At 37.6% G+C, this 26,705-nt stretch overlaps 3 protein-coding genes across 3 annotated transcripts; 2 read left to right on the top strand and 1 right to left on the bottom strand.

The window, feature by feature from the left end:
• Window positions 1-10,011, top strand: LOC113673517 (actin-related protein 6). The gene is made up of 15 exons (XM_089195799.1): window positions 1-136; window positions 221-407; window positions 617-679; window positions 1,164-1,224; window positions 1,630-1,768; window positions 2,047-2,103; window positions 2,773-2,812; window positions 3,187-3,245; window positions 3,699-3,777; window positions 4,271-4,315; window positions 4,425-4,488; window positions 7,794-7,853; window positions 8,534-8,609; window positions 8,916-8,978; window positions 9,459-10,011. Exons 1-15 carry the CDS (start codon window positions 66-68, stop codon window positions 9,589-9,591), a joined length of 1,197 nt encoding a protein of 398 aa, XP_089051925.1. The 5' UTR covers window positions 1-65; the 3' UTR covers window positions 9,592-10,011.
• LOC149049651 (uncharacterized) lies at window positions 5,063-7,523 on the bottom strand. Its single transcript, XM_089195798.1, has 2 exons — window positions 7,023-7,523; window positions 5,063-6,780 (listed from the first exon to the last, which is right to left on the bottom strand). The coding sequence occupies exons 1-2, from the start codon at window positions 7,384-7,386 to the stop codon at window positions 5,615-5,617; spliced, it is 1,530 nt and encodes a 509-aa protein (XP_089051924.1). The 5' UTR covers window positions 7,387-7,523; the 3' UTR covers window positions 5,063-5,614.
• Window positions 10,012-11,771: 1,760 nt separating the features above from the next.
• On the top strand, window positions 11,772-25,532 carry LOC113678439 (uncharacterized). Its single transcript, XM_089195795.1, has 19 exons — window positions 11,772-11,898; window positions 13,003-13,219; window positions 13,414-13,772; window positions 14,321-14,485; window positions 14,712-14,819; window positions 14,929-15,054; window positions 15,747-15,843; window positions 16,594-16,812; window positions 17,231-17,610; window positions 18,107-18,274; window positions 18,459-18,569; window positions 19,109-19,225; window positions 19,448-19,538; window positions 20,059-20,433; window positions 20,728-20,838; window positions 21,056-21,166; window positions 22,103-22,213; window positions 22,506-22,594; window positions 23,855-25,532. Exons 2-19 carry the CDS (start codon window positions 13,060-13,062, stop codon window positions 24,503-24,505), a joined length of 3,549 nt encoding a protein of 1,182 aa, XP_089051921.1. The 5' UTR covers window positions 11,772-11,898; window positions 13,003-13,059; the 3' UTR covers window positions 24,506-25,532.
• The last annotated feature ends 1,173 nt before the right edge of the window (window positions 25,533-26,705 follow it).

A 26,705-nucleotide genomic window follows, 5' to 3' on the forward strand; every position in this document is an offset into this window, starting at 1 on the left:
TCATACCCAGTGTTACTCCGTGGTCTCCATCCGTAGAGCCCTGAAGAGAAGGTAGGAAATCCAAGATGGTGGCTCTAGTGCTAGATAATGGCGCCAGTTTAGCTAAAGTCGGATTTAATACAACTGATAGTCCAAGGTAAGGAATCCATAGCACAAATACATTTAGAGAAGATTCAAACTTGCTTCGAAAAACTTGACGGGGCTTGGTTTCCCTTTTCAGGCTTATACCGAACTGTATTTTCAAAGCGAAGAGCGAACGGCGAAAGTTGTTTATTGGCGATCAACTCGAAGAGTGTAAAGATTATTCCGGATTGTTTTACCTCCTCCCTTTTCAAAAGGGCTTCCTAGTGAACTGGGATGTAGAGAAGCAGATATGGGATTACATGTTTGGTAAAGAAGTTATGAAGGTAGTTTGACATAAATTTGATCTGTAAATTAAGCTTGTTTTTGTTTTGACAGTGCTCTTAAAGGAATTCAGTGCACTGAACTTTTCAAAATCAAATGTTACAAATGACTTGTAGCTTGAACGAATTCCAATAAAGTAATCATTGTTTTTACTGCTTTGTTATTGACACATGATAAGGGTTTTTTTTTTCAACTTAATGTCATTCTTTAGGTTGACTTTCCTGAAACAACCATTTTGATGACTGAACCACACTTCAACTTTACCTCTATCAAGGTGGGTTCAATTACAATACAAGAGAAGGCTGAAAAAAGTTATTTATTCGTGGCCTTCCACTTTTCTTGTTTGTGTAGTACAATGCTTTTTTAAATAATATTGCGGAGAAAAAATTGTAGTAAGTTTAGGACTCTCAATGAATGTTCTTTGTAATTAGTTTTCAAGCATTCTCAGATCACAGTAGTGAATGTTATGTCACCATATTCCATGAAGAGTCTCTAAAAAATAGAAACCTTAAATTAAAAATTAGCACCCTGGCATTATCATGTGACTCTAAAATAGCATGAAAATCCTCTGAGTTTTGACTGAAAAGCGTGTACCAACCATGATTGCAGGTAATGCAAGTGACAATTGAAAAAAAAATGCCTGGGGGATGAAGATGTGTCTACTTAGCCATTTGCTAAGATTTACTATCTTGAAAACCTTGATTTGGAAATGCATGGTCATGTGCATGAATGTAACATGTTTTGTTCACTAATGTTAGGATGCTACAGATGAAATTTTGTTTGAAGAATATAATTTCAAAGCCCTTTGCCGAATATCAGGTGAGTCATTTCTTACAGAATGGTGTAGTCACATCACATTTGTTGTCATCATTGCTTGAAATAATCTTATTCTTAATACACCTGTTTTGATGAAATTAACATTCATTAAATTGATGCAATAAAAAATATATAGTAATTTCTTTCATATATAGGACTGCAATTTGTTTTCTTGTTGTGTTTGCACTCATGACCTCAGGATGCATTAAAAGAATATTATTACAGAAGCAAGAACATTTAGTCGAATGTATACATTTCATTTAAATGGGTATATCTGCACAACACAATGGACAATATGTCTTCATAGATAATTAATAATCATGGCATGGACAGATTTCAAAAAGCCTCAGGGCAGGTGTTATTGTTGTTTTTTCATCTTTGCTAACTTTATCTGTTCTTTATTCCAAGCTGCCCAATTGAGTGCTTTCAAATGTCACAAAGAAGAAGTGGACAAACGTCTGATATCCCTGGTTGTAGATACTGGATATTCCTTCACACACATTGTGCCTGTTTTTAATGGAAAAATATTGAAGAAAGGGATAAAAAGGTAACAAAATTGTTTTTTTGCTTTTTAGCAGAGTTTGTGTCTTGCCTTATTACTCAAAATGACAGTAATATTAAAATGACCTTGGCTAATACAAGTTATGCAAACTTGAGTTGACTTTTCAAGGGTTAGCTCTATGCTTGATTTGTGATAAAAGAGTTACTGCAACAAACATGCATAAAGTGCGAGGAAAAATATTGCCCTTGCTGACATCTTTTTTCTTGTGGAAACTGATACTTTATTTTAGTAACATGTATTCACAACTCTGCTCTTTGTTCTAGGATTAATGTTGGGGGAAAGTTGTTGACCAACCATCTAAAGGAAATCTTATCTTACAGGTAAGTAACAGATCACAGAATTTACTTTAACAGGACTTGAATCTTCATAGACACCTTATGGATATTTCCTGTGAAAGTTTCACTTTTCTAAGGATGATTTTTGTTTGAGTTGGTGATTGAGTATCATGTTTACCTGAAAAAAACATCTATTGTCACCTCATGTCAACCAGGCATCCTTCTTGGGTGGAATGATTATCAGATATGACATTTAAACATGGGTTATTTGTTGTAAACAAACAGTCTGGCTTTGTCTCAAATCAACTGGTGATGCATAGATTGTTTGATTCTCACTTGTCATTGGTTTATTTTAGTCTGCCAAATTCTCCATTCTAGCCTGCAAAATGCACTACGATGCCCGACAAAGTGACAATAAACTGAATTTTTGGAGCTGACAAAAAACTAACATTTTAACTGATCTGATTGCAAAGACCTCATTCCAACTGTAACTGTAGCTGATTTTAGTTGACTTTTTTATGCATGACTTACTAGTGAGATCAGCAAACTTCAAAAATCTGCAGCATATAGACAAGAAGTTGTTTGAGGTTTCCTGGATTTTTATATATCTCTACCTATGTGATACAAGTCGCTCACTTTGCATAAACATACATAATACATGTAGATCTTGCTCAAGGTTATAACTTTTTCTTAACATGTATTTTTAACTAACAGGCAACTTCATGTGTTAGATGAAACATATGTCATTAATCAGGTAGGTACTTAACTTTAAAGTAGATGTTATATTTTTGTTATGCCAGGTGTCTTCCTTGGAAAAAGTCAACTTTGCATTCAGCACATGTAAAAATGACTGTTCCTGAGTTCCATTGTTGTTTGCAGTTTAGCTAAACACACTACTTTATTCAGTCAGTGGTGCATGGGATATTGATTGTCGAAAGTGTAGCTGGAGAAAAATATTTTGTGTAACTGAACTGTATTTGGGATCTATTTATTAACTTCAAGTAGCTCTTAGGGTAATGCTCAACCTACAGCCAGGTGATCATTGGCCATTGCTTTTCATGTGATCTGTCATATGTAAATTATGATAAAGAAATTAGCCCTTGTAACTGTTGTTTTTTCCTTTGACAGGTTAAAGAGGACACTTGTTATGTATCAGATGACTTTTACAGAGATATGAGTATTGCTAGGTACTCTTTCAGTTACTTTCATTGAAAAATTGGAATCAAATAAATGAATATGAATGAATAAATTCTTTTTTTTTTTTTGGATGTTGCACAGCTACTGACATACAGTTTAGATTGTGTTGCTGTTCAGTTTTAACCTTTGTTAAAAATGTTACATGCTTTGTTTTTAAAATATAGGGGTTTAACCATTAGTTTGAAGATGGAAAAAGTACAATTTGTGATGGGTTTTCTTTTCTCATTCAATGTTAAGTCAGTACTCTCTTTTAGGTTTAGACTGGATAAACTGGTTAGGTCTTATAGTGAAGTATCCATAGATGGTTTTCTGAACAGTACTACTGCCAATATGTAAACCAGTTTTACAGAATTTTTATTTATTTTCTCTCTAAGATTGATATTTCTAATGGTATATTGGTAAAGGAATCTTTCACTTTCTTTCCGTTTCTGTGTTTCCTGTAGGCTAAAAGGTGCCAAGAACACAGTTGTGAGGGATTATGTGTTGCCTGACTACACCCATTTGAAGCGAGGTTATGTTAAGGTCAGTTTATCATCTTGTTCTTTAAAAATAAGGTAACATTGAACTTGAGGTGTTGCTCATCACTTGCAAACTTGTGGCCAAGGTGGCTAGGGGGTACATTCGACCCTCTTTTTGTCTCAAAAACTGATACCCAACATGCCCTCAAATGCAGGTATATGTAGGAGGGAAGTGTAGAACCTCTGACTGGAATATCTTGTTTACTCCCCAGCTTAATTATTCCCATCAGTATCTATAATTGTAAGCAATGTATCCTGTGTTAACTTGGTACAATACAGTTTGAGGTTTCTGAGTGAAAACACATGTTAAATGTATGACCTAAAACCTAACTCATCTCTAGTTAGTTCTGTCTATCTGCTACCCATTTTTCAGCACTTTGCAGGTCTAAAAATGGTCCTCTCATTTGTCAGTCTCGGCAAGGATTGTATGGACTGCACATAAAACAGTTAGGGAACAGCTTGTACATTTAGTGAAGAAATTGCTCTTATTGTTTCAGTCAGCAACAGAGATGTGGCTTGGAACAAAGAAAGAAAATGAACAGGTTTTCATAACTATAATTCTGAAGAATTATCTGTTTTCATATCAGAAGATTGAGTAACCTTAAATTTAATTGAATCCCTCTATGCTTTTATTTTATGCTTTAATCGTAGATCTTACGAATGAACAATGAAAGATTTGCTGTTCCAGAGCTGTTGTTTCATCCATCTGATATAGGTAGGATGAGTTAGAATAGTGGTATCCTAATGTTGGTTATTCAAACTAGAATGGTTGCTTATTTTGAGCTCTCTATCAATGTTATCAATGAAGCTTTGTCTTCAAAGATGTCTCATGCATAGGTCCATATGCAGATAGTGAAAACATCTTCAGATTCTTGCTTGAATGTATTATGTACATGTATATACTTTCTATTTGAGAAAAAAATTTATAGCAGGTGTAGGTGAATTTACAGATATTAGTTTTCGCATGTAATTTTGAAAAACTAATCTTGCACTTGTAGTTTGCCATTGGTGTATAAAATAATTGTGTCTCAAGAATTAAGCAATTTGTTATGAGCACTTTCTCATCAATTGGACTTGACAATAATCAGTAAAACGAGGAAATTTCTTTTATTGAAAAGAATAAATTTTTTTTCTTTTGGGGGGGGGGGGGGGGGGGCGGGTTTAGTGGCACTTAAACATAACCCTAAGCATTTATTATTCCTATTAAGGGGGGATTCTACCTAAAAAAAGTGCATTTTTTCAAATAATTGTAGGAATTTAAGTTTTGGTCACAACTATCTAAAACTATATATCACTGGAAAGCTTATGAACTATATTTTTCAAAAAAAGGTGTTATGTCACACCTGCAGCAAATGTAACCTGACACCGGTCATTTCAATTAACAACTTGTAGTGTCTCACCTATATGTACTTGAGTAAAGATTGTTAGAAACTGTTTCAATGAAATACCAATATTTTGCTGTTATTCTAAAGAATATTGAATACTTGTTGGGATGAGTGAAGGATTTCAAGAATTTTTTAAATTTGACATCACAGCACTGGTGTCAAGTTACACATCTAACACATGATCACTATTTGTTTAATCATTTCTTTTGAAAGACCTCTATGGCATTTTCCTTCACTCATCCCAAATAACTCAATTAGATCAGCAATCCCTAAAAATTTCAGGTCCATAGCTCTCATACTTCTTGAGTAATCTTTTCTCAAGTATTAAAAAATACGTTTTGAGAAAAAAAGGCCTAAAGTTACAAGATTTTAAAATTAAACACCTCCTGTATTCAAATTATGAAGTCAATGAGTAGCCATAAGTTCAAATATAATTAGGATAGGCAAGAGCAAGAGTTAGAATGCCCCAGCTTCATATGAAACATCTTCTTTTTCACGAAGAGCCGCTTCTCTTTGAGTACGGATAAGCTGCAATCCCTGCCGGCGCTTCTTCTCCTTGGCCGTTGCCTGCTTATCAGCTTTCCGAAGCCTTGAATTATCTCTTAGTCGAAATGCATCCTCAGTAAATGCACCTCCAGGAATTGAAAGCCTTTCCATCAATCTTTCTCTGCTTTCTGCACCTCTGTGGAAGTGGCAGACTGCAGACGCAGCAGCACACCGGACAACTTTCACTCCATGGTGTTTATGTTTGGGACACCGGACCCAAACCATTGCGTTGATGCTTTCATTTGGGTTCTGGGTTTTTCCTCGTACACATCTTTCTTTGCCCATCCTTTTCTGCACATGGCCTACACAATCCAGTTTAATAACTTCACAGTCATCATAGGCATGTTGAACAGTGTTAAAGGCCTTACTGTCCCCGTCTGACACCATCCATTTGTACCTCATGTTATGAAGTTCGATGGATCTATTCCAAAGAACAGAAGCTCCTTCTGCTTCCATAGCAGGTGAACTTCCTTCGAAGTTGATGTCACAATCTCCAGATGCAACATGCTCCCTCCTCCATTCTTCAAACTCTTCCACATTCCCTTCACATTGTGAGTTCTTTAGGGAGCACTTACGGCAAGATTTAGACATCACGTGATAGTCTAAAACTTCTCCTGTGTCAATTGAGATGACGAAAACAACACCTGTTAGTGATGTGAAACCTCTTTTGGCCCAAGTGCCATCAAAGCTAACAGCAGCATCAATTATTGTGGTGCTGTCTGAGATGCCATTTTCCTCCATGATTAGCTTTCGGAGCCTTTGGCCTGCACCTTTTAGTTCTTCTTTTGCTTCACTTTCCAGTACTTCCAAAATTACATCAACTTGCTTGTAGTAAGCAGCTCTTGACAAACAAGGCATGTTCATTATCGCACAGAAAGAAGAGAGTCCGTCGTAGCCACTTCCAGTTTCTATTGAGTGGTAGACAGCTCTCCGGTTGACATCAAATGATTTGCCTTTCTTGGCAAGGTTGGGTGATGTCTGCCAAGGAGTACTTTCATCACAAGAATTGCAGTGAATGGAGAGATCTGACATCAGTCCATAACGGCTAGCGGTATTTTCTTCAATAGTAAGGTCTCCTATATTAAAAACATGACGGAAAAGGATGCTATTAGCTATAGTTACTGAACCAAACAGAACCACAATGTTGGAGCATTAGTTCACACCTCCATAAATGTGTACAAGTGTTGCAGTGAAGAAAGATCAGAAAAAATGATTAAACAATAATAAAACTCCTTTTCTGCAAATAATTCTAACTATCGTTTTTCTTTAGGTTCAAGGGGCTGAAAAGCATATTTATGATGTGTGATATTTTTCTCACCTTCTTCGCATTTGTGTAAAGTTGAGAGCACAGAAGAGAAGCTCTTTAGATCAACGAGCCTGTATCCTTTTTCTACCTCAGCTACCTCGAAAACTTTTTTGTTTTCATCAGAACTTGAAGAAGACTCATCTTCTGAGCTCTGGAATCTCATCTTCTTCCTTGAAGAACTAGGAAGCTGATCGCTTTCTTCGCCAAAATCTGACAGATCAGACTGATCGTGCGAAGTTCCTGGGGTCGGTTCGTTTGGTTCACTCTTCCTGTTGCAACCGCTTTTCTTCAGTAATTGCGCTTTTTTACGATCTCCTCCATGCCCCTTTCTTTTCCTAGTTTTCCTGTAAACGGTTCTTTTCTTCTTTCCAGTCATTCCAGCACAAAAGAGACAAAAGGAGTTCAATATTTCGCAATACACTGTGACAACTTTCACACAAAAATCTCTCACTCGTCTCCAGTGTTACTCTTTCAATTTCTTATTTTCCCCTTCATGTAAGATAGCACAAGGATTCTAAGGGGCGTTTCGGGCTTGTTTGACATATTTTGAGCTCCAAACAGGCTGGTAAACAAGTAAGAAACAAAAAATGCTGTTTTGGTTGCCATGGAAACGAGATTTCTATTTAGATACCTCTTCTTTTCTAACGTAATTTCTCATTTATATTTTAAAATTTTTCGGTAAAAACGATCGTCAGTGTAAAGTCGAATAGTTGAACCTCGCATTTCTGAAGAAAACAAAAAAACAATATTTTGAGCTAATTTCAGGTAGAATCCCCCCTTAAGGAATCCAGGAAATGGGAATACCAGAGGCAATTATTCATTCCATAGAACAGTTGCCAGTAGGTAAGTAAGTTGTTATCAAAATCATTTGAACAAATACAGTTTTATGCTGTTCTAGCAGTGGTTCAGACAAGGAGAGAAGGTTTTCATTGTACGTCATTCTCCCTTGTGTAGGTGATCATTCACTCAGTCAGTCAATCAATGAATCAGTCAGTTACACTTTAAATTTCTTTGTCATTCAACAATTTACTCATAAAAACATCAGTTGAGCGATCTTTTGAAACAGTTTAGCTGGTTGAGGTAGCCAACAAGCTGATACGAACCTTTTGTATTAATTTATAGTCTCACTCAGCTACAGATCCAAATTATGTACAAATCAAAGAAAGGAACTCAACCTTTACTCAACAACAATTTTGATATATTTTAAAGACAATGCCCCTCCCCCAGGCAGTCATGTGAGCCTGACTAATCATTACATAGAAGTGTGCCTACATGGTTATAAATCTTTTACTGATCTAAACCACTGTTTCTTGTTTTTAATTTTTGCTCTGTTTAAATGTACTCATAGCTTATTGGTATAAAATTTAGCTCCCTGAAGATATTGTTGGGTGGACTTTTTAGTCAAATCACATCTGTTACACCACAGGCTTTCATGTCTGTTAGTTTGCTTGCAGAATGGCTTGTAAATCACATCTCTGCAAGATATAATCAAGTTTCTTTTTTGTTCTCTGAATTACTTTCAGAAATGCAGCCTCACTGTTATATGAACATACTTTTGACTGGAGGATGTTCACTGTTCCCTGGAATGAAAGAAAGAGTGTAATATAGAAATTTTGGTTTGACTTAAAAATGTGCAGTTGTGGCCAAATGATCTTTTTTGTGTGTGTGTTTCTTAGCAATTCGTGTTTGTCATGACCAGCTCTCTATGGTTTTGTGAAAATGTTAGTGATTTTAAAATAAAAAATGTATTCAGTTGTCTATGGACCTAGCAGTTTCACACCAAAAATCTAAAATTGTAAAATATTGATTAAGTGAACTCACAGTTAAGATCAGAATCAAGGTTGTTAGACAGATGTCGAGCCACTATGTGATAATAAAGTTCGAATTTCTCTATTTTTGTTATAGCTTCTCTGAGGTTCGATCACTTGCTCCTTATGATGTAGACGTTGCGGTTCATTGCCCATCAAGGTAAGGCTTTGCACAGTTTATGTTAAAATCCTGCGAGTTTGTTACATTTTCTTACGGCAACGGTGAAATCTACAGATATTTATTTAAAAGTTATTACGGAAGCGAGAAGAGAAATTAAAACAGCCGGCTACTTCCCTCTCATTATTTGAAAAGAAGTAGTTAAAAACAAAGCAATGCCAAACTAAGGTTTGAAGGTTGCCCGGTTTTACATTAGCTTTGCTTTACCACGCTCTATGTTTGGCCCAGAAAATTCTATCTTGTCAACCAATCACATGCAAACTGAAAACTGAAATCAATCATTTTGAATCTCTGTGCTAGAAGTTTTTCACACGAGTGTAATTTCTTGGACCGATTGTTTTTGCTTTTTCTTACACGCCACTATTGTAATGCACTCTACGAGGTGCTTCGCGGCTGATGTAGAATTCCAAGTACATCTGCGTCATGGTGTTTTTTTAACCGTTTGCTTTTCGTTCTTTTCAGGCCTGTGACACATGCTTGGGAGGGTGGAGCAGCTCTGTCAAAGACGGACGTGTTTGTTGGCAAGATGTGCGTGACCAAAGCCGAGTATGACGAACACGGAAAGAACATCTGCAGAGAAAAATTTGATTCTTGATTCCGCTTTATTTGTCAGTTGGAATCTTACCCATCCATTGCTGTTGCATATCAAAAACAAGATTCAAACCAACCGGAGAGATGGTTGGAAGCCCGACAGAATCGTGTGATTCACTAGGCTTTTAGAGTAAGTCGGTCTGTAACTGGTTTTGCGACGTACGTTTTCAGGCAAAGTTAAGGTGGTTTGAACTTGACGAAGTGAAAGAACTCTTCGCCGATTTCACAAAAGCAGAGGCGTGATGGTCGAAATGACGGCTATTGGGGGCCGATTTTTACAAGGCTTAGTCACTGTTGTTGACGTAGATATCAACATCTGACAGGAACAGTTGTCCAAGTGGTTATGCCTATGACTCATGAGATGATCGCTTTGTTGCAACAGGAAAAGCTGTTGTCGAGGCTAAATAAAGTCCTAACGTCACAATTTGTGTCTTTTTGCTGTGTACATTCAATTATTTGCAGATCTTTACTCTACAATTCGTCCATTTATGAGAGAAATTAGATTTTCTTGCTCAAAACCGACGGAACGTATCCCTCCTACCAAGAGAATATCAACTGACATCCTCTTGCTATTACTTGCCCATTTGCCCGCTGACTAGATTATCTGTCTAGAGATTATGTTTGGGAGAATACAAATTTCAGAAGTTTAACAAGGGTTCCCTTGACATTGCCCATGAATTGATTTCCATGTGTCTTTCCTCTGTTTTTTTTCCTTTAGGTCGGTTGTGCCCTTTGATTTATTCAGTAAATGAGATTCTTCTCGATTTGAAAACACTTGGTCCTATTTACCTCTTACTTCTACTTCCCTCTGGCTTAATGTTTACATATTTATTTATTTATTTTACTTACGAGAGTCGAGGAACATTCTGGCTTTATTTCTTCAGTTAAAATATTTATGTGCATCAATTGATATCATAGTGAAATGATGTTCAGTCGAAAATCAAGTCAAATAAAAACTACTAAGGCACCTTAACAAGTGTGGTTCATGATCAGACACCTAACCTCAAAGAGATGCGCTTTATTTTCGCGAGACTAAGTATTTTAACAGACAGGTAAGAATTTTAAGGGATCGGTAATGGAATGCTATGAAATGAACTATGTCACGACTTGTGTATCTCTCGACTCTTGTAGTTGTTGTTGTTGTTGTTTTTTTTTTTTACCAATTTGAAGGTGACAAAATTGTGCACGTCATATCGCCCTATTCCTGAAGTTGCTGGAATCATAATATGCTCCTTAGTTGAAGAAAGTTTCAGATCGATTTAGATTCTGCGTTCAAAACTAGGGTTTTTTTATTTTTTCCATTAATTGTACATGTATGCCCCACTCTCGTTTCAGTTTTGGGAATATGAAACATATTGAGTGAATTCATAGTGTGGACATGTCACACAACACGTTCCCTTAGAACCCTCTCCTAGTGAGTGTTGCGTGACGAACCTAAATCGACATCCGCTGGACGGTGATCTAAATGCAGGACTCCGACGTAAAGAATATGGCTGAAGGAACTTTCACAGAAGAGAAACTTATTTCATCCATGTTCTCAGGAATATGGAAGAGCCGCTGCTTAAGTGTTCTGGTGTTATTAGGTGTCCCAGAATTGCTGTGTAACTCGGTCACTCCTGTCAGTATTCAAGAGATCGCTCAGCGAACCGCCTGCCACACAGACGAAAAGATTTACAAGGTTTTGAGAACCATGGCTCAGTGGGGAATTGGGGAGGAATTAAGCGAGAAACACTTTAAAGCCAATCGAGCCATGGAGTTGCTCAGGAGAGACAAAGGACCGAGTCTTGGCCATATGGTTGGATACTACGCAAGCGATGAAGTTTGGGCCGCCATGTTGGCTTTTCCACAGGCAGTCAAGGATGGCGGCGATACAGCGTTTGAACTTGCTCATGGAATGAATCTGTATGACTACATGTACAGAGCTGAGGAACTGGAGTATTCTGCTCCCACGAAGTCAAAAGATATGGCCTCTGACATGGGTACGAAACAGTGGAGATCAGAGTTCGCACACAATTACGATCGTGCAATGAGCATGTTGTCCCAGATGGAGTTGGACAGCGCGCAGCCAACTTTGTTTACAGTATACCCTTGGGTCAAGTGCGAACGAATCATGGACATCGGAGGAGGGGAGGGTCAGTTTTTATCGCAGATTCTTAAACTGCCAGGCTGTGAACATATTAAAGGAGTATTATTTGACTTTCCCGATGTAGTCGAGCGTGCTAAATTGTTCCTAGCCAAAGAAAATGTACCAGATCACAGAGTGACATTGCTGAAAGGAGACATCCTGGATGGAATTCCGAAGTGCAAAGAGGTAGATACAATCATTGTGAAAAATTTATTTGTAATTTTTACAGAAGATGAGTTGGTAAAAGTTTTGGAAAACTGTCGTCAAGTTCTTGCTGCACATGGCAAATTTATTATTGTTAACAGTTGCAACCCTGAAGCGAGAGATACGGAGCATAATGTTACCAAAACTGGTTTACAGCTGGGTTTTCGTGGCATTCATATCATGGCGATGAGTAAGATGGGACATTTTAGAACGAAGAGTGAGTGGCTGAACTTGATTGACAGGTTATGCAAGAAAGTGGCTTTTCGACTAAACGCAGTCTATGAGACTGGTGATGGTCCTACATTGTTTGAGCTGCTAAATTGCGAATAGATGGTTTTTTTCTTTCTTGTGTGTTCAAAGTGGGCCTTTTCATTTGGAGGCGATGGATTTAAAAAATTGAATGAACTTTTGACTTCTGTTTGCTGTCCTTCAACACAAGCTGAGAAATATGAGCACGATTTAGAAGAAAATTAATTACTCCAGCTGAAAGAAAGCACTTACTGGAAGGAAATCAAATTAGAGATTTAGGGTTATGTCAATCAATTTAAAAAACACAAATTGGACCCGAACTTCTGAAGGTGACAGAATTAATTGAGGTGAAGCAGTACAATTTGGAAGACATTAGTCTGAGCTTCTTTTTGATTAAATATTATATCCCCACTCCTACAGAAAAATAAAACAATTTTACAGACATTGCTGTAACTGTATATGTTGCAAATGAGAAAGCGGAACATGAAGTTGAATGTAAGATGTTCATTACCTCGAGTCCTCGCTAAATGCTGGTAGAAGTCCACCATAGTAAACTCTTAATCAGGCGAAGCACGTGCGATACTTGACCTGCTGACTTGGACATTTTTTCGGATAACCTTCAAGGTTCTACCAAGGCTTTTATAGGGTTAATCTTCAAAGGTGGATATACCTGATACTTGATAATTCTCAGATATTAAACATGTCCCTTTCTCTAATCTTTGCTGATCAAAACAGAGATTCTCAGGGGAAGCACAAAAAATCAAAGTGTGCTGATCCTCTTTTTTTCTTTATTTATTCCTTCGATTAAAAATTATTCTCTCCCAAATATTTACGTAGAAACAAGTATGGAGAAATTGTTACCACAACAGACGATAGAATGAATATAAAGGTAACATGAAACATTTTCTAGAAGCACAAAAGGTTCGTGGAGCGTACGAGCTTGAACGCTGCTCCTTTCATGGTCTGTTGTTTATCCGCAAAATGAGGGTGTTACCACGAACTCACTTATTGGCGGTGCTTTTCGTTGTATGCAAAAGTGCCTTAATGGTTGAGGGTGAGAGGAATTGCTTTTAATGTTATTAGATTCTGCAATCATTTTCCGGCGAGATAAACGATCGATAGATTGGATCGAAAGAGAAGATTGGCATGCAAGCGGTGAGAATTAGATGAGATATCGTTGCATTTGCAAAGAGATCCCCGTTATTCTCTAAATTCGCTTTAAATTCTATCGTTTTATTTATTATTTAGGACAAACTCTGGTCCAAGATGGAAAGATCAACTTCACTGCGTCATATCCTGACTTGCTTTACTGCACGAACGTGCGGTTCCCTCGTGCATTCTCCAGCTCGAGAAATGTAAGGGTGATAGCGTCCATCGGGTATGAGTCCAATACTCGCAGCGTACACGACTCGGCTGTTGTGTGGACGTCGGACGTAACACAGAACAGTTTTCGCGTATGTGCGTTGGAGTCGGGACTTGGAACAAATGGATCCGCCGTCGTGAACTGGATTGCATTTCGAGGTGCCCCTTCTGGAATGTTGGATGGCACCGCCTCCTTCAGTGCATTTACCAGTGGAACAAAATGTGAAAGAGTTACCTTTGTTCAGGTACGCGTATGACCTATTTAGCCTTTACGATACCCTAAAAAAATTCAATGGCGATTTTCCCTTTAGTCTTATTCGCAACAACAAAAACTACAACAGAATCAGGAATACTACAAATATTTCTTCATATAGCGTCAACTGCTTCATGAATTGTGTCACGTTTTTAATCAGCTATACCAATGTCATCGTTCAAATGCTTTAAAAGAGAGTTTCTATGAAAAGAATATTATTTCTTGGAACAAAGAAGGGATTCGCAGAAAATAAGCGGAACATAGATGTATTAAATTGATATGAAAGGGAGGGGCGTAAGCTGGTTTTAAAAATAAGTTGTCTGGTATCTGTCAATGTCTCCATTATAGTCGCGGAACTTTAATGTAAATCCGTGTTATTTGATTGCATAGGTTTGTTTTCTTAGCACTCAAAGATTTTCAACGAGTTCAGAGTGCTTAACTTAATAGATTGCTGACAGTTCATAAGGTCAAATCTAAATGTGATTTGTATCATGCAAGTCCGAGTTCAAGACAATTATTTCTCCTTTATCCTATTTGCAGCGATTTGCATATATTCCAAAAGTGCTGGCTACAGTACGTCATTCTGTCAGCAACAAGCCACAGGACGCTATGAATGTCTGGGTTGAAGAACTCAAGGCGGATTATTTCAGAGTGTGCCTTAGGGAAGTGAAAACATTCGATGGAAAGCATCAGAATTTAAAAGTGGCAAGTTTAACTAGTATAACTATAGTTCATAGAAACATATGTAGAAAGACTTTGGTTTTGTTTATTGAATGGTTTTCTCTGAACAAATACTGAAGCAAAATGATTCGCGATGATGAGATAAGTCTGTCAGGGTCTTCAAAGTTATATTAATCTGAATAAGAGCTCTTTTCATTTTTGACGGGTTGTTTTTGGCGAATTGTTTCAAAAAATGCCATTTAACCCTTAGGATTGGCTGGCATTTACACACGGAGGTATTCAACTTACATTTCACGGAAAATTGTTGTTTGAAAATGACGGAGCTCCTCGGGAAAAGGACAATTTTGCTTTTTGCAAGGTAAGTCGAAGGCTCGAAAGTGATTTAAGCCAAGTAATATCAGTGTGTGGTTAATATTCACTATGTTCTGTAATACTCGATTCCACTGATGTCAGCTTTTTCTTTACAGGTACACAATTTTACAGATGAATTTTATGCACCCCCTGTAGTCATAGTAACAGTAAATCATCTGTACGTTAGCAAGAATGTATATTCCATCAAGCCAGAGAACAATGTTCTTAATACTTGGATTAAGGTAAAGTGTTATAACTCGTGCCTCTGTGAATATAACTTCTTTTTGGATCACTAATAACATTTTTTCTCCATAGAAATCTTTGTGGCTCAGAATTTAAACCCACAACTTACCTGGGATACAAGCCTTTTAACAACATATCACTTTTAAATGCTCGAAAATATATAAAGAGTCTACCACTGTCACCTCTTTAAAGAAAAAGAACCTTTATTCCCGGTGGTGGAGGGATGGGGTGTTCTTGAGTCGATACCTCTACCCCATTATATTTCATTTACACCCCATCTTAAATTAGTCACCTTTGGGCGAAGGTCATTTTCGCGATCCCATTTTAGTCACTTTCAGTTCATGTATCTACCTTATAAAGCCTTGAAGAAGGTCATCCTAAAATGAATGGACTCATTTGACGGCGAATTCTCCGATTTTAAAATCCCTACTTACCAGAATTTACTTCCCCACAAAATCCCGGAAAAGCAATCTCCATTACAGCCAATCCAGTCGTGAAAATGAAATCCCACCCAGTGGCACATCTCCACAAGCCTAATAATAGAAAATACTTTTCCTCAAGCTCTTACTACTGATGAACTCAGGTAAACTTCCTTACTTCAGTTTTTGATATCTCAGAGAATCACAGATATTAAAATACTTTGCATTATCACAATTAAACTAATCCGATTGCTGGTTTTTTTTTTCAACAGGAAATAACGATCTCATCGTTCCGTGTGTGTGTAAAAGACTTAGCAGGAATGGAAAGTCAACACGACCCTGTTACTTTGGATTACGTTGTTATTGGAGGTAGATAGATTGGTCAGGTCTTGTAGCGTATGCTAAGGTATTACCAACAGCATTTGCCGTTCGTTTGCTTTTATTAGTCGGTGGAATGGGTTTATCGCGTAGATGGGAGAGAAAGGCATTAAAATATCTCGACCAAGCAGTTTTTTTTTCATATTTCATTAGAATCATTTTTGAATGTTTCAAGTAGAACTACGACTGCCTATGACCCAATGCATAATTACAGCGCTTAACGTAAAGATACTTCCCGAGAAACTTTTTCACCACTCTAAAGGGTTTTTTTATTTGGAAAATTCTATTCAAACTTAGCGCAGTTCTTACAGTAATGTCACAATACTAAACGCGTTTAGCAGAATACTACTTAGTCAAAAAAAGCTAAGATTAGATCAAGCCATCTTCACTCCTTTTGGGGGGCGTAGGGCACCAACCATGAACATGACTCTACTTGTGACAGTTCTCTCTGGGTCCTTTCAAGTGATGTTCCTCTTAGCTTTTGGCTGAGAGAAACTATCAGAGGAAGTAATTACTAAACAAACTAACGATACTACCACTTAAAAAAACAATAATCAAAGACCAGCTCAAAATCCTTGCACCTAGAAAATAAAGAGTTCCTAAAGTCGTCTTAGGTGAGTGTTTTGATTTTTAACGATGTTTGAGAAATTTTTAAGTGTAACACAACTGATAAGAGAAGATTACTTTGTACTACTCAATTTTCATAAGGATTCTATTTGTGTTGATATTTAAAATTCGCAGATCGTGATCCTTGCATCAATGTTTCTTGTAATTATTTTGCCGTCTGTAAGGCATTTGGACCCAAAGATGCCAGGTGCATATGCGTAGACAATTGTCCATCGTACGACGAGCCTGTGTGTTCATCAAATGGAACCACATACGACAACGAGTGCATCTTCCAGAGGGAAATGTGCCACTTGAAGGCCAATTTTACTCTGTATCACCCGGGTGATTGTACAGGTAATTTGAATGAGAGTTCGGAGGGTTACAGAAATCTTAAAAATATTTTTCTTGATTCAATCTATAACAGGAAACTACAAGAATGTCTTCCTTTTGAAGCTTTATTTTGACACTTTATTAAATTCCGAGTTTACTGAAGAAAACAAAATAGTGCAAAGAAAGTTTTTGGTTTGATGCAGATTATAAGGTGGAAATGGCAGAATAAAGAGTACTAATCTACACATGTTAGAAACGAAAAACGATGTCATGGTTTCTAATGCTACGAAAAGCTGGGACGGCAAATCTTAGAATGCCTTAATACAGACGCATTTTGGGCAGGGTTCAAAGAGTCTAGCTTCGTCCATGCTAGTTGCTTGCCTATGGTACTCGTCCTTGAATATTAGAAACAGGTAGAGATTTTTGCGTTCTTTTTCTGCAGGATTCCCTTCACAGAAAGGTCGTCATCGTCTTCATCACCACCCAAACTGGGCTGAAGCAGTTTGTGAACAGGTTCCATTGGTTCCTTATGTCTTCTATCCTGACAAACCTGTTCACGTACAAGTATCAGTTAATCACGTCAACTTCTCGGATCCCTCCTATGTCCACGAGGCTGTTGTGGCCTGGGTCGAGGATTTAAGGGAAAACAATTTTACAGTTTGTGTTACTAAGGCTGGGAGGAATGAGAAGGAAAATGGAAAAACATTCGCTACGGTTGATTGGTTAGCATATCAGGGGGCCCCTGACGGGGGAGTGTCAGGTGAAATGGACATGCCGACATGGTGGACAGGAACGAACTGCCGCACAGTTTCCTTTCCTCCGGTTAGTTGGCCACACCCTTCAATAATGTATATATATATATATATTTTTTTTTTCTTCTAGTATTCCAAGTCGCCATTCCATTAGTTACTTATAATCGCGCTGTTAACGATAATAAAGGTGGGGAATCTGACATTCTATCAAAGAAAATAGTAACTAGTCAGTCTTCTGTAAAATTCAAAATTTATCCTCTATATTCATTGTTTTATATATATATGTAGGTATGTATGTATGTATGTATGTATGTATGTACGTATGCCTTTATGTATGTATGTATGTATGTATGTATGTATGTATGTATGTATGTATGTATGTATGTATGTATGTATGTATGTATGTATGTATGGTGATAAAATGTGGAAGAATAAGACTATTTATGTTGTGGAGATATTATATCAACGTAGAAGTTGGACTACATTCCCAAGACTTAAGGAGCAGCCGTTCTTAGCCTTAGAGCTGTTGGTGCCTGTCTGTTAATTCTGAGTTAATGCTACTGCAGAAAAAGTTCAAATCGCTTCCTACTGTCCTTGTATCGGCCGAGCATGAAAGGCGGGGAGTGAAGCATGATGCGTCTTCTGTCTGGGTGGAAGATTTGACGACAACTTCTTTCAAGATCTGTATCAGAGAACTGCAGAACTTTGATGGGGCTCACCAAAGCATCCATGTGGTAAGCAGTTTTAAAGGTTTTTAGTTTTTCACAAGGTTGAGTAATGTTTCATAATTTAAGGAAAGTCTTATTCTCTGTAGAGTTTTAACGACGATGAGAAGCTCATTTTCCGTCTTTTTCTTACTCCTACCAGAATAGAGTTGAATATACTTTTCATATGGTTTAACCTTTGTTTTTATAAAAGGATTGGATGGCATTCGAAGAACTTCATCAACCCTTGTTTAGAGAACATGGCTCCTTATACTTTGCCAACGGGAAACAACCATCCAAAGAATTTAACTATGCTTTTTGCGAGGTATGTTTGGTTCACAGTGCGTGTATTAAGGATTTTTGATTCACTCACTCACCCACTCACTCGCGATGCACACATGCACCGTGCACCCAGTGAATCACTGAATCCCTCACTTACTAAATCCCACACGCATTATCTTGATAACTCATTGAATTTCTCACTGACTCACTCTGTCACTCGATTAATCACTCACTCATTAAGCTTTTACCGCCTTTCCATGAGCTTTTTTACTGAAATTCACGTGAAACTTACTCATCAACCCACGTTATTACATATTGACTCTATCACTTAGACTTTTTTCCGTCTGAAGTTTATGTAAGCCATCCAACCACCATGAAAATAAGAGCCGCAGGGCAGTCCATTAATTTAAAGACTAACCTAGCGGATTTCCTCGCTCTAGTTTTCATATGTATTCTCTTGGGATAATTCATCTCTTCTTTCAAAGACCTGAAAAGGATGTTTGGAATCTTAAAGATCTTGCTAGATGCACTCTCAGCTACTTCCTGTTTCACGGATTTGTTGTTTTTTATTTGTTTCAATAGGATGTTGTTTTCAAAAAGCCCTACAACGACTCTCCAGCAATTTTGGTATCTGCTAACCACTCAACAAATGGAGGAAACCTTAATCCACTGTATAACTCTGTATCAGCCTGGGTTGAGGTTAGTGATATCTGGTATCTGTGCTGAAGTAGTGCTTTTGCAATTATAATAATTATTATTGCTATTATTATTATTATTATTATTATTATTATTATTATTATTATTATTATGTAAGTATTCAGCATTGTACAACGTACAAGGTACTAGAGATACTTAGCTCTTTACTGATACTTAACTGTGATCCTCTCAGCCGTTAGATTGTATTTCTCTTTTTCTTTGTAGTACATCAACAAGACTGGCTTCAGAGCATGCGTGAAGGAGTTATTTGTGAACCAGCATGATCCTCTCTCTGTTTCATATGCAGTTATGCCAGGTTAGATATGTCACGTTTGGTACATAGAGAGAAACGATGGTTGTTCAGAAATATTTGCCAATCATCTTGACTTAGGTTTGGACTAAAAAAATGAGTTGTTACCCGAAAGAAAGGAAGATGTAAACTGGTGTATGAAACGAATCATAATAAAGTTCGGATATAGCGCGCGCTTTCATGAGTTGTTTTATCAGAGTGTAAAACACGGAGCTAAAGCTGTCATGCCATCTGCCATTTTGTACAATTCCGACCATTTCCCGGACTTCTTCAGTGTTCTGACACCTTCCTGTGTACTCTACAAAAGTACAGAGCAAAGTCAATGCTTCTTTAGTTGTTAAATAATACCGAGAAATAAACGTTTGATAGCTTGTCTCAAAATTTGTTGAATGAAACGACTGCTATCGATAATGACATTATCGTGAATGTAACAAACAAACTTATAATTACCCTATAATTACTTTTGCTAGTTGTTAAATAGATTCAAGTTTAAATGAGACTTTTGTTGTTTCTCTACCTAACTCAGATGTATGTGAGCCAGGTTGGAGTTTCTACAATGGCTCCTGTTTCTACACGAGTGATACCTGTGAGTCATGGTCCAACGCCAGTACAATCTGCAGAAGAATGGGGGCTAACTTACCTGCTATTGAAAGTCAGGAAGAGAATGTCTACATTCAACACAGACACAATGGTGAAAAGGCCTGGATCGGTTTGAATGACATTGCTATCGAAGGATTATTCACCTGGGTGGATGGATGTCCTGATAAATTCCGCTACTGGGCAGAGAGTCAACCAAATGACTTTCGGGGGGAGGACTGCGCACACACTCTTGGTCCCGGGCACGGTTACATGTGGAATGATGTGGATTGTACTGCTTGTCATCAATATACATGCAAAAAGGGTGTGAAATGATTGTTTATTTATTTATGTATTTTTGATGACTCATATTTTGATTTAGTCGCCGGACAGCGGTGTCCGTCTTTGAAACTGGGGATCCTTTAGAGCCTTGTTTGCGTGAACTATTTGTGAAAAAGAGACTTACCACCAATTTCCTGGTATGTTGTAAATGAATTAGCGTCGTTATCACTTTGCTCTCATAGTTACATAAATACTTATTTCGTCCACCATTCCTTCAATATTGACGATGTTTGATGTTGTATATTAGCAATTTCAATACTCAAATACCTATCAACAGATTATGATGAATGTACTAGCACCCCATGTTTAAACGGAGGTACATGTGTCAATGGGAAAAGAAAGTTTAGCTGTATTTGTCCTGCAACACACAAGGGAGACCAATGTGAAGGCGAGCATCATATCTGTATTCCTTTTAGATCATTATGAGGTACAAAGAAAAAAATTCATAATTGCTCAGGTTTATCACGACTGTTTGGAGCGTGATACTGCTTTAACCATTTTACGATTCCCTTCCGAGTTACTCGACGTTAAAAACGATTACCACTTCGCACGTGATACGGTTCTGGTTTTTAATTATTTAGTTATATATTTTTATTCTTACACAGAGATTGATGAGTGCTCCAGCAGCCCCTGTTTAAATGGTGGTACTTGTACTGATGGAGTCAACAATTTTACATGTTCCTGTCCATCGCCGTATTTTGGACATAGCTGTCACGGTGATATGATGCCTTCCTAGTGTTATGAACTACTAAGATTAAAAGTGTTTGGAAACTACTAAAATTAGGAATATTCTGGCTAAATGTTTGGGAATTATTTAGACCTGTCAGATGAAATCCTTCTGCGAGTCTTGTGAGCCTTGGTATGTTAAGAGCTGCAAGACCACACATTTATTTTTCCCCTTTGAGTGATATGTCCTTGACCGATGTCGTAAGACTCAAATCTCGTACGATGATCGTCATCTTTAGTCGTGTTTAAGTTTGTCCTTGACCTTGCTTAGAGTCCTCAAGAGGGAATTTTTGTTAGGTTTTGGTTCTCGAAGATTGGTTGTTGTTAAGTACTTTTTTGTTCATTTCGACTCTCTTGTGAGATTGTTTTGGTTGGCGCTCTAAAAATATGTTTATTTTGCCAAGGGCAGTTGTCTCGTAAGCCCAAATATGCCTACGGATGGGGTATTTAAGAGCGTAAACTTAGCACTGAGTTAGTAGAAGAGTTTCAGAGTCTCAGCGAGTGAAATGAAGTCCCTTAGCAGACTTCCGTTTGCGCGAGTTGCTCAAGCTTCTTAACTACAACCGTCCAACATTGCGATTGAAGGACGTTGCATATGGTAAATTAACTGATCACGAAATCTTCAATAAGATTAGTGACGTAAGTGTATTTTAGCGGAGGACCACATCAAGGTTAAACTGGGTTATCTGTTGCAAATCAATGTCAGGATTAAACACGACCTCCTAACTTAAAAACCTATAAAACTAATTTCCACATCCTGGAAAGAGTAGACCGAATCTGAAGTTACGACTTTAAAATGTTGCATGTAGAGCTAGATTCCTCTAACATCTCAGGAACTATGCATGAATATATAAAGATCTATGTTTAATAGATCTTGGTGTAAAAAATGTATAACATATCAAATAAGTATTTATTTCGTCACTTAGAAACGGATGAATGCCAGTCCAATCCCTGCCAAAACGGTGGAACTTGCATAGACGGCGTATATAACTTTACTTGTGTGTGTTCCGGCTATCATGTAGGATCACGATGTGAAGGTATGCTAATTGGTGTTTTCTCTAAGGAAACTTTCATATTTCTAAAATTAGGACGTTAGAATGTCACTTCCTTTTTGAAAACCTTTTGGATAAATTGAAGGGACGAGCAGGAAAAGGGTAGATAAATGGCGTAAGTTATGAATTGACAAAATAGCCGGGCGGCAAATAGATGTTTTATTGTACCTAGCTGTTATGCATAACATTAAAAAAAAATCAATACACCTGCATGTCTTCTTTGTTTCGTTTTCATCATGCGTTTTACAATTGATGATGGAATCTTATTCTTATGTAGCACCTGCCACATCCTGCAAGAGTCACTATGAAGCGGGAAGGACCTCAAGTGGAACTTATTACTTAACTATATCAGGGTTCACTATCCAGGTAACTCTCTATCTTATCTTATACGACATTCTTGTTTTCCCCTAAGGTCTGCAGTTTCTTTAAAATTTTTCCCACTAAAAAGAACGTCAACTTAAACCTTGCAGTGACCTCTAACTCCTCGCCTTCTAGTAATCTCCTGAAGCTTGATTGGGATGATGCAAGTCAATACGCTTTCCTAAAATGTAAACCGACACTGAAATTTTAGTCAGTGGGAACAGTTCTCATTCGAAGTCCAGAACTAAAGAAGAATTTTCGTAATGACCCTCATGACTTTCTTACGGTGTTTTAACTCAGTGGGAAATATTTTTTTTGTTCATAACTTTTCGTCTTAGAACTGGAAAGTAGACATTTTTTGTTGGCCGATGGACGAGGTTAACTGGTGCAATGGTCTTAAATTACTCTTGAACGAGCACAGTGACCTACTTTTTTCCTTGCACAATTCTGGTGTGATAAGTTATTCCCTTGAAAATAAAAAATTGAAAAAATGATAATCATCGGAAGAAAAAAAGATTTATCTAAAAATGGTAGCGAGGTCCATTCGCTGAGGATTGAAATTATGACCTTAAAAGCAATTTTACGAAGAACGTTTAGAGTATGTCGTTCAGTTAAAACTGGGTGATTTTTCCCAAGGTTAAATATTTCTTTTTTTCATGCACTCAAGACTTTCTACCTATAAAGTGTATTTTCAAGCGTTCAAGCGTTACTTTAAAAACCCTAAGCTTGCTTCCAAGTACCACGTGCAAAATGTTTACCGTGAACCGATGAAATAACGAGCGTGATTAGTACTAGTACAGGTATAAATGGGGTAAGATCATCATATTTCTTAAGCAAGAACTCTGAAAGAAAGAGTATGACAAAAATCGTTCGACACTTACACGATCGTCAGCGATAGGTCAGCGGCGACTTGCATAAAGCTTACATTTGATAGTCAATGATATTTTTGAAATTCTGCTGGAAGTGTCATAAAAATTCCTAACCATAAAACTTTACAATACAGCGATCCTTGCAATTCGAAATTACCCACAGCAGATTTGCAGTTGTCATTTTATCGCATATCAAACATAATTCCTGAAAAACAACATTTTTCATGATTTTCAGCTCTTCTATTTTCCATCATTATGTGTTGAACATCGAATATCTGTGGGGTCATAAGCTGGTAGCTGAATATATCCCATATGATTAATAAATTATATGACTTTCGAAGAAGAAGACATCCTATTAATCCGCATCCTGAAGTTATATCCTTTCGCTCTCTTCCAGGTTTATTGCGACATGTCGGGAAACTTAGGTGGATGGACACTCATTGCTCGGTTTTCAAACGTTGACGGGAAAAATTGGATGAGAGATGACGCTTACTGGTGGTACGATATTCAGTCCTCACAGGGGTCCCCTACAAGCACATCCACTAACTCTGACATGATATCAGAAGCATTCTGGAAGGTGCAGGGAAGCGAGATTAAAATCACACGCAGTGACGATAGTTCAAACTCTGCTCTTCTTCGTACATATAATAACTGCTTTGGTGGAAAAACATACAGAGGATTCATGTCCGCTTATGGAAAGTTTAGTTACCGTAACGTTTGGTCCAATGATCAGTGTCTTGGTAGCTGCCCAGTGTACTTTGGTGGATTGTACCAGACCACTGTTGGATTTAGTCAAGCGCACTGCAGTAGCAATATTCAAATAAGCTACCGCATTGGATTCTGGTGTCAGTGGGATACAGGTGATGGTTCAGTTATGATGTTTGGAGGAGGAGGAAGTGGATGCAGTCGAGCGGATCATGGTATTGGGATCACTGAGAATGACTACGGAGGATTTGAAGAATGGAGTGATAGTGGGGAGATTGATTTTGGAAATGATGCCAACAACTCTCCCACTACTTCTTACGCCTTGAATTTATGGATTCGTTAGAAGAGGAACATCCATTGCTGATTTAATCCATCTCTAGACGGAAAAAAAAAAAAACAGGCAACAAGCTGTTTCTTCTAAGGCCATTTTTAGCTTGTTAAAATAGAACGGGAACCTTAGCCGCATACTAACAAGGCTCATTCCTCCCTGATTTTCTAACAATTACTCCATGAGCGCGCGTATGGTAAATAGCTGGGGATGCGCGTAACGCCGAGCTGGTTATAATTAATCTCATATCCAACATGCGTGAATGGAATAATTGTTTTTGTAAATTTTCCACCCAGGAAACTGATAGGCTAACAGCTGTCAATGCCATGGGGTTGGGGCCGCTTTTGCATCTGAGCCCATGCAACGGTTGGTATGTGAATGGGAGGGGGAGGGAAAACGTGTTTTGATGTGATTTTTCTCGAGATATTATCGTTACACACCAAGACCTCATTTACTAAAGCAGACATACTCAGTTTTTCCAGTGGAATTCTAGTCTACCTTAAAATTGTAAGACGCATATAAATACCTAAAAGTTGATTACTCATGCCCATATACCACATACCAAAAGTACATGAAAAACAAGAGAATTTACACCTGTATTGCGATACGAAAATGCAATATACCTAAGTAAAAAAGACTTTGGATACCTGAGTAACCGAAACCCTCTGTCGTGCCCTAATATAAACGAACATTTGAGTTGTAACGGTATTGTAGGTGATTTAAGGTAGACTTTTTTTTATCTGGATAATTACATGATGGAAAGTTAGATCTTCTGATTTTAGACTAACAAAAATGATTAACTATGCAACAATTAAAAGGTTCGGTTCCCGGACGATGTAGCGACGCTGGTTACCTGCTTTAATTTTTTTTATCTACGTTAAAATCCAGGACTAATTATTAACTCGTGGCTACGAAACAGAAGCAAGGTAAAGCAGATTTTACCCAGTCAGAGCCATATTTTGTAATTATTTTAAGCAAAAACGTTTATTTTACTTAAAATTACCGTAGCTTCATTAAATTTGATCATCCTTTTTCAGTTAAACGCAAGTTCCTTGTTTGTTTTATTGCGTATAATGTCTTCAAGACAGTCGCCCCACCATCCGCGCACCCCACGACTATTTGCATCCTAAAAACTTCCACCAGTATCACCCCCCACGGGGAGGATTTGTCTTTCCGTCAGTTTTACCGAAGGTTTAAATTTGCAGCTCGTATGATAGACGGAAACTTTTAAAAATTCCGCGTGTATTTTAAAACTGTTTCCGCCATTGTTCCAAATTGACCATATACGGTCATTTTTAATTATTTAACAAAGCCTATTGTTATTTACTTAGACTTTCACTCAACAAAACGAGCACTGTGATTGGTTGATTCTTGGTCACGTGCCCCTGATCAAATTCAAATGTATCCCGACCAGAATACAATTGCGCAGTTGTTACCCGCGCACCGAATGCAACAGCACGTTTTTGCCATGTGATTACTTCAGAGAAAGTCTAAATATATAACAAAGCATTTAATGTATGGTCCCTCAAAGACTAGTTAGTTTTGTTTTCCCTCGAACATCAGGACTCGAAGGAAAATTTTAAAAAAGTCTCACAAGGGTTCCCTTGACACTACCCATGAATTGATTTTCGTGTGTCTTCCCTCTGTTTTTTCCTTCTGGCCGGCTGTGTTCTTTGATTTCCACATTGAATGGTATTCTTCTCTATTTGAAAACACCTGGCCTCATTTACCTCTTAACTCCACTTCCCTCTGGCTCACTGTCTATTTTTTTACTCGTAAGAAAGAGTCAGAGAACCCTTTGGCTATATTTCTTCAGTTTAAATATTTATGTGCTGTGAATGATATATTGATGAAATGATGTTCAGTCGAACATTAAGACAAATTTAAAAAAACTACCAAAAAACTGCTAAGGTACTGTAATAAGTGTGGTTTATGATCATACACTTAACCTTACAAAGAGAAGCGCATTATTTTTGCGAGACTAAGTAATATAGCAGATATGTAAGAATTTTAAAGGGATCGGTAATGGATACTCTGATATGAACATGTTACGGTGACAAAATATTATTAATGATTGACAACGATCACAAACAATGTAATTGACACTTTTAATCGTTTCATATATCAAGTTCATTAGGTTTCAGTTCAGTTCAGTTCTTACACGTGTTTGCTAACCAGTTTTTATTTAACGGGAAACCGGGGACAGAAATCGAAT

This window comes from Pocillopora damicornis, chromosome 2 (assembly GCF_964200805.1).
Source record: "Pocillopora damicornis chromosome 2, jaPocDami1.2, whole genome shotgun sequence".
NCBI lineage: Eukaryota > Metazoa > Cnidaria > Anthozoa > Scleractinia > Pocilloporidae > Pocillopora > Pocillopora damicornis.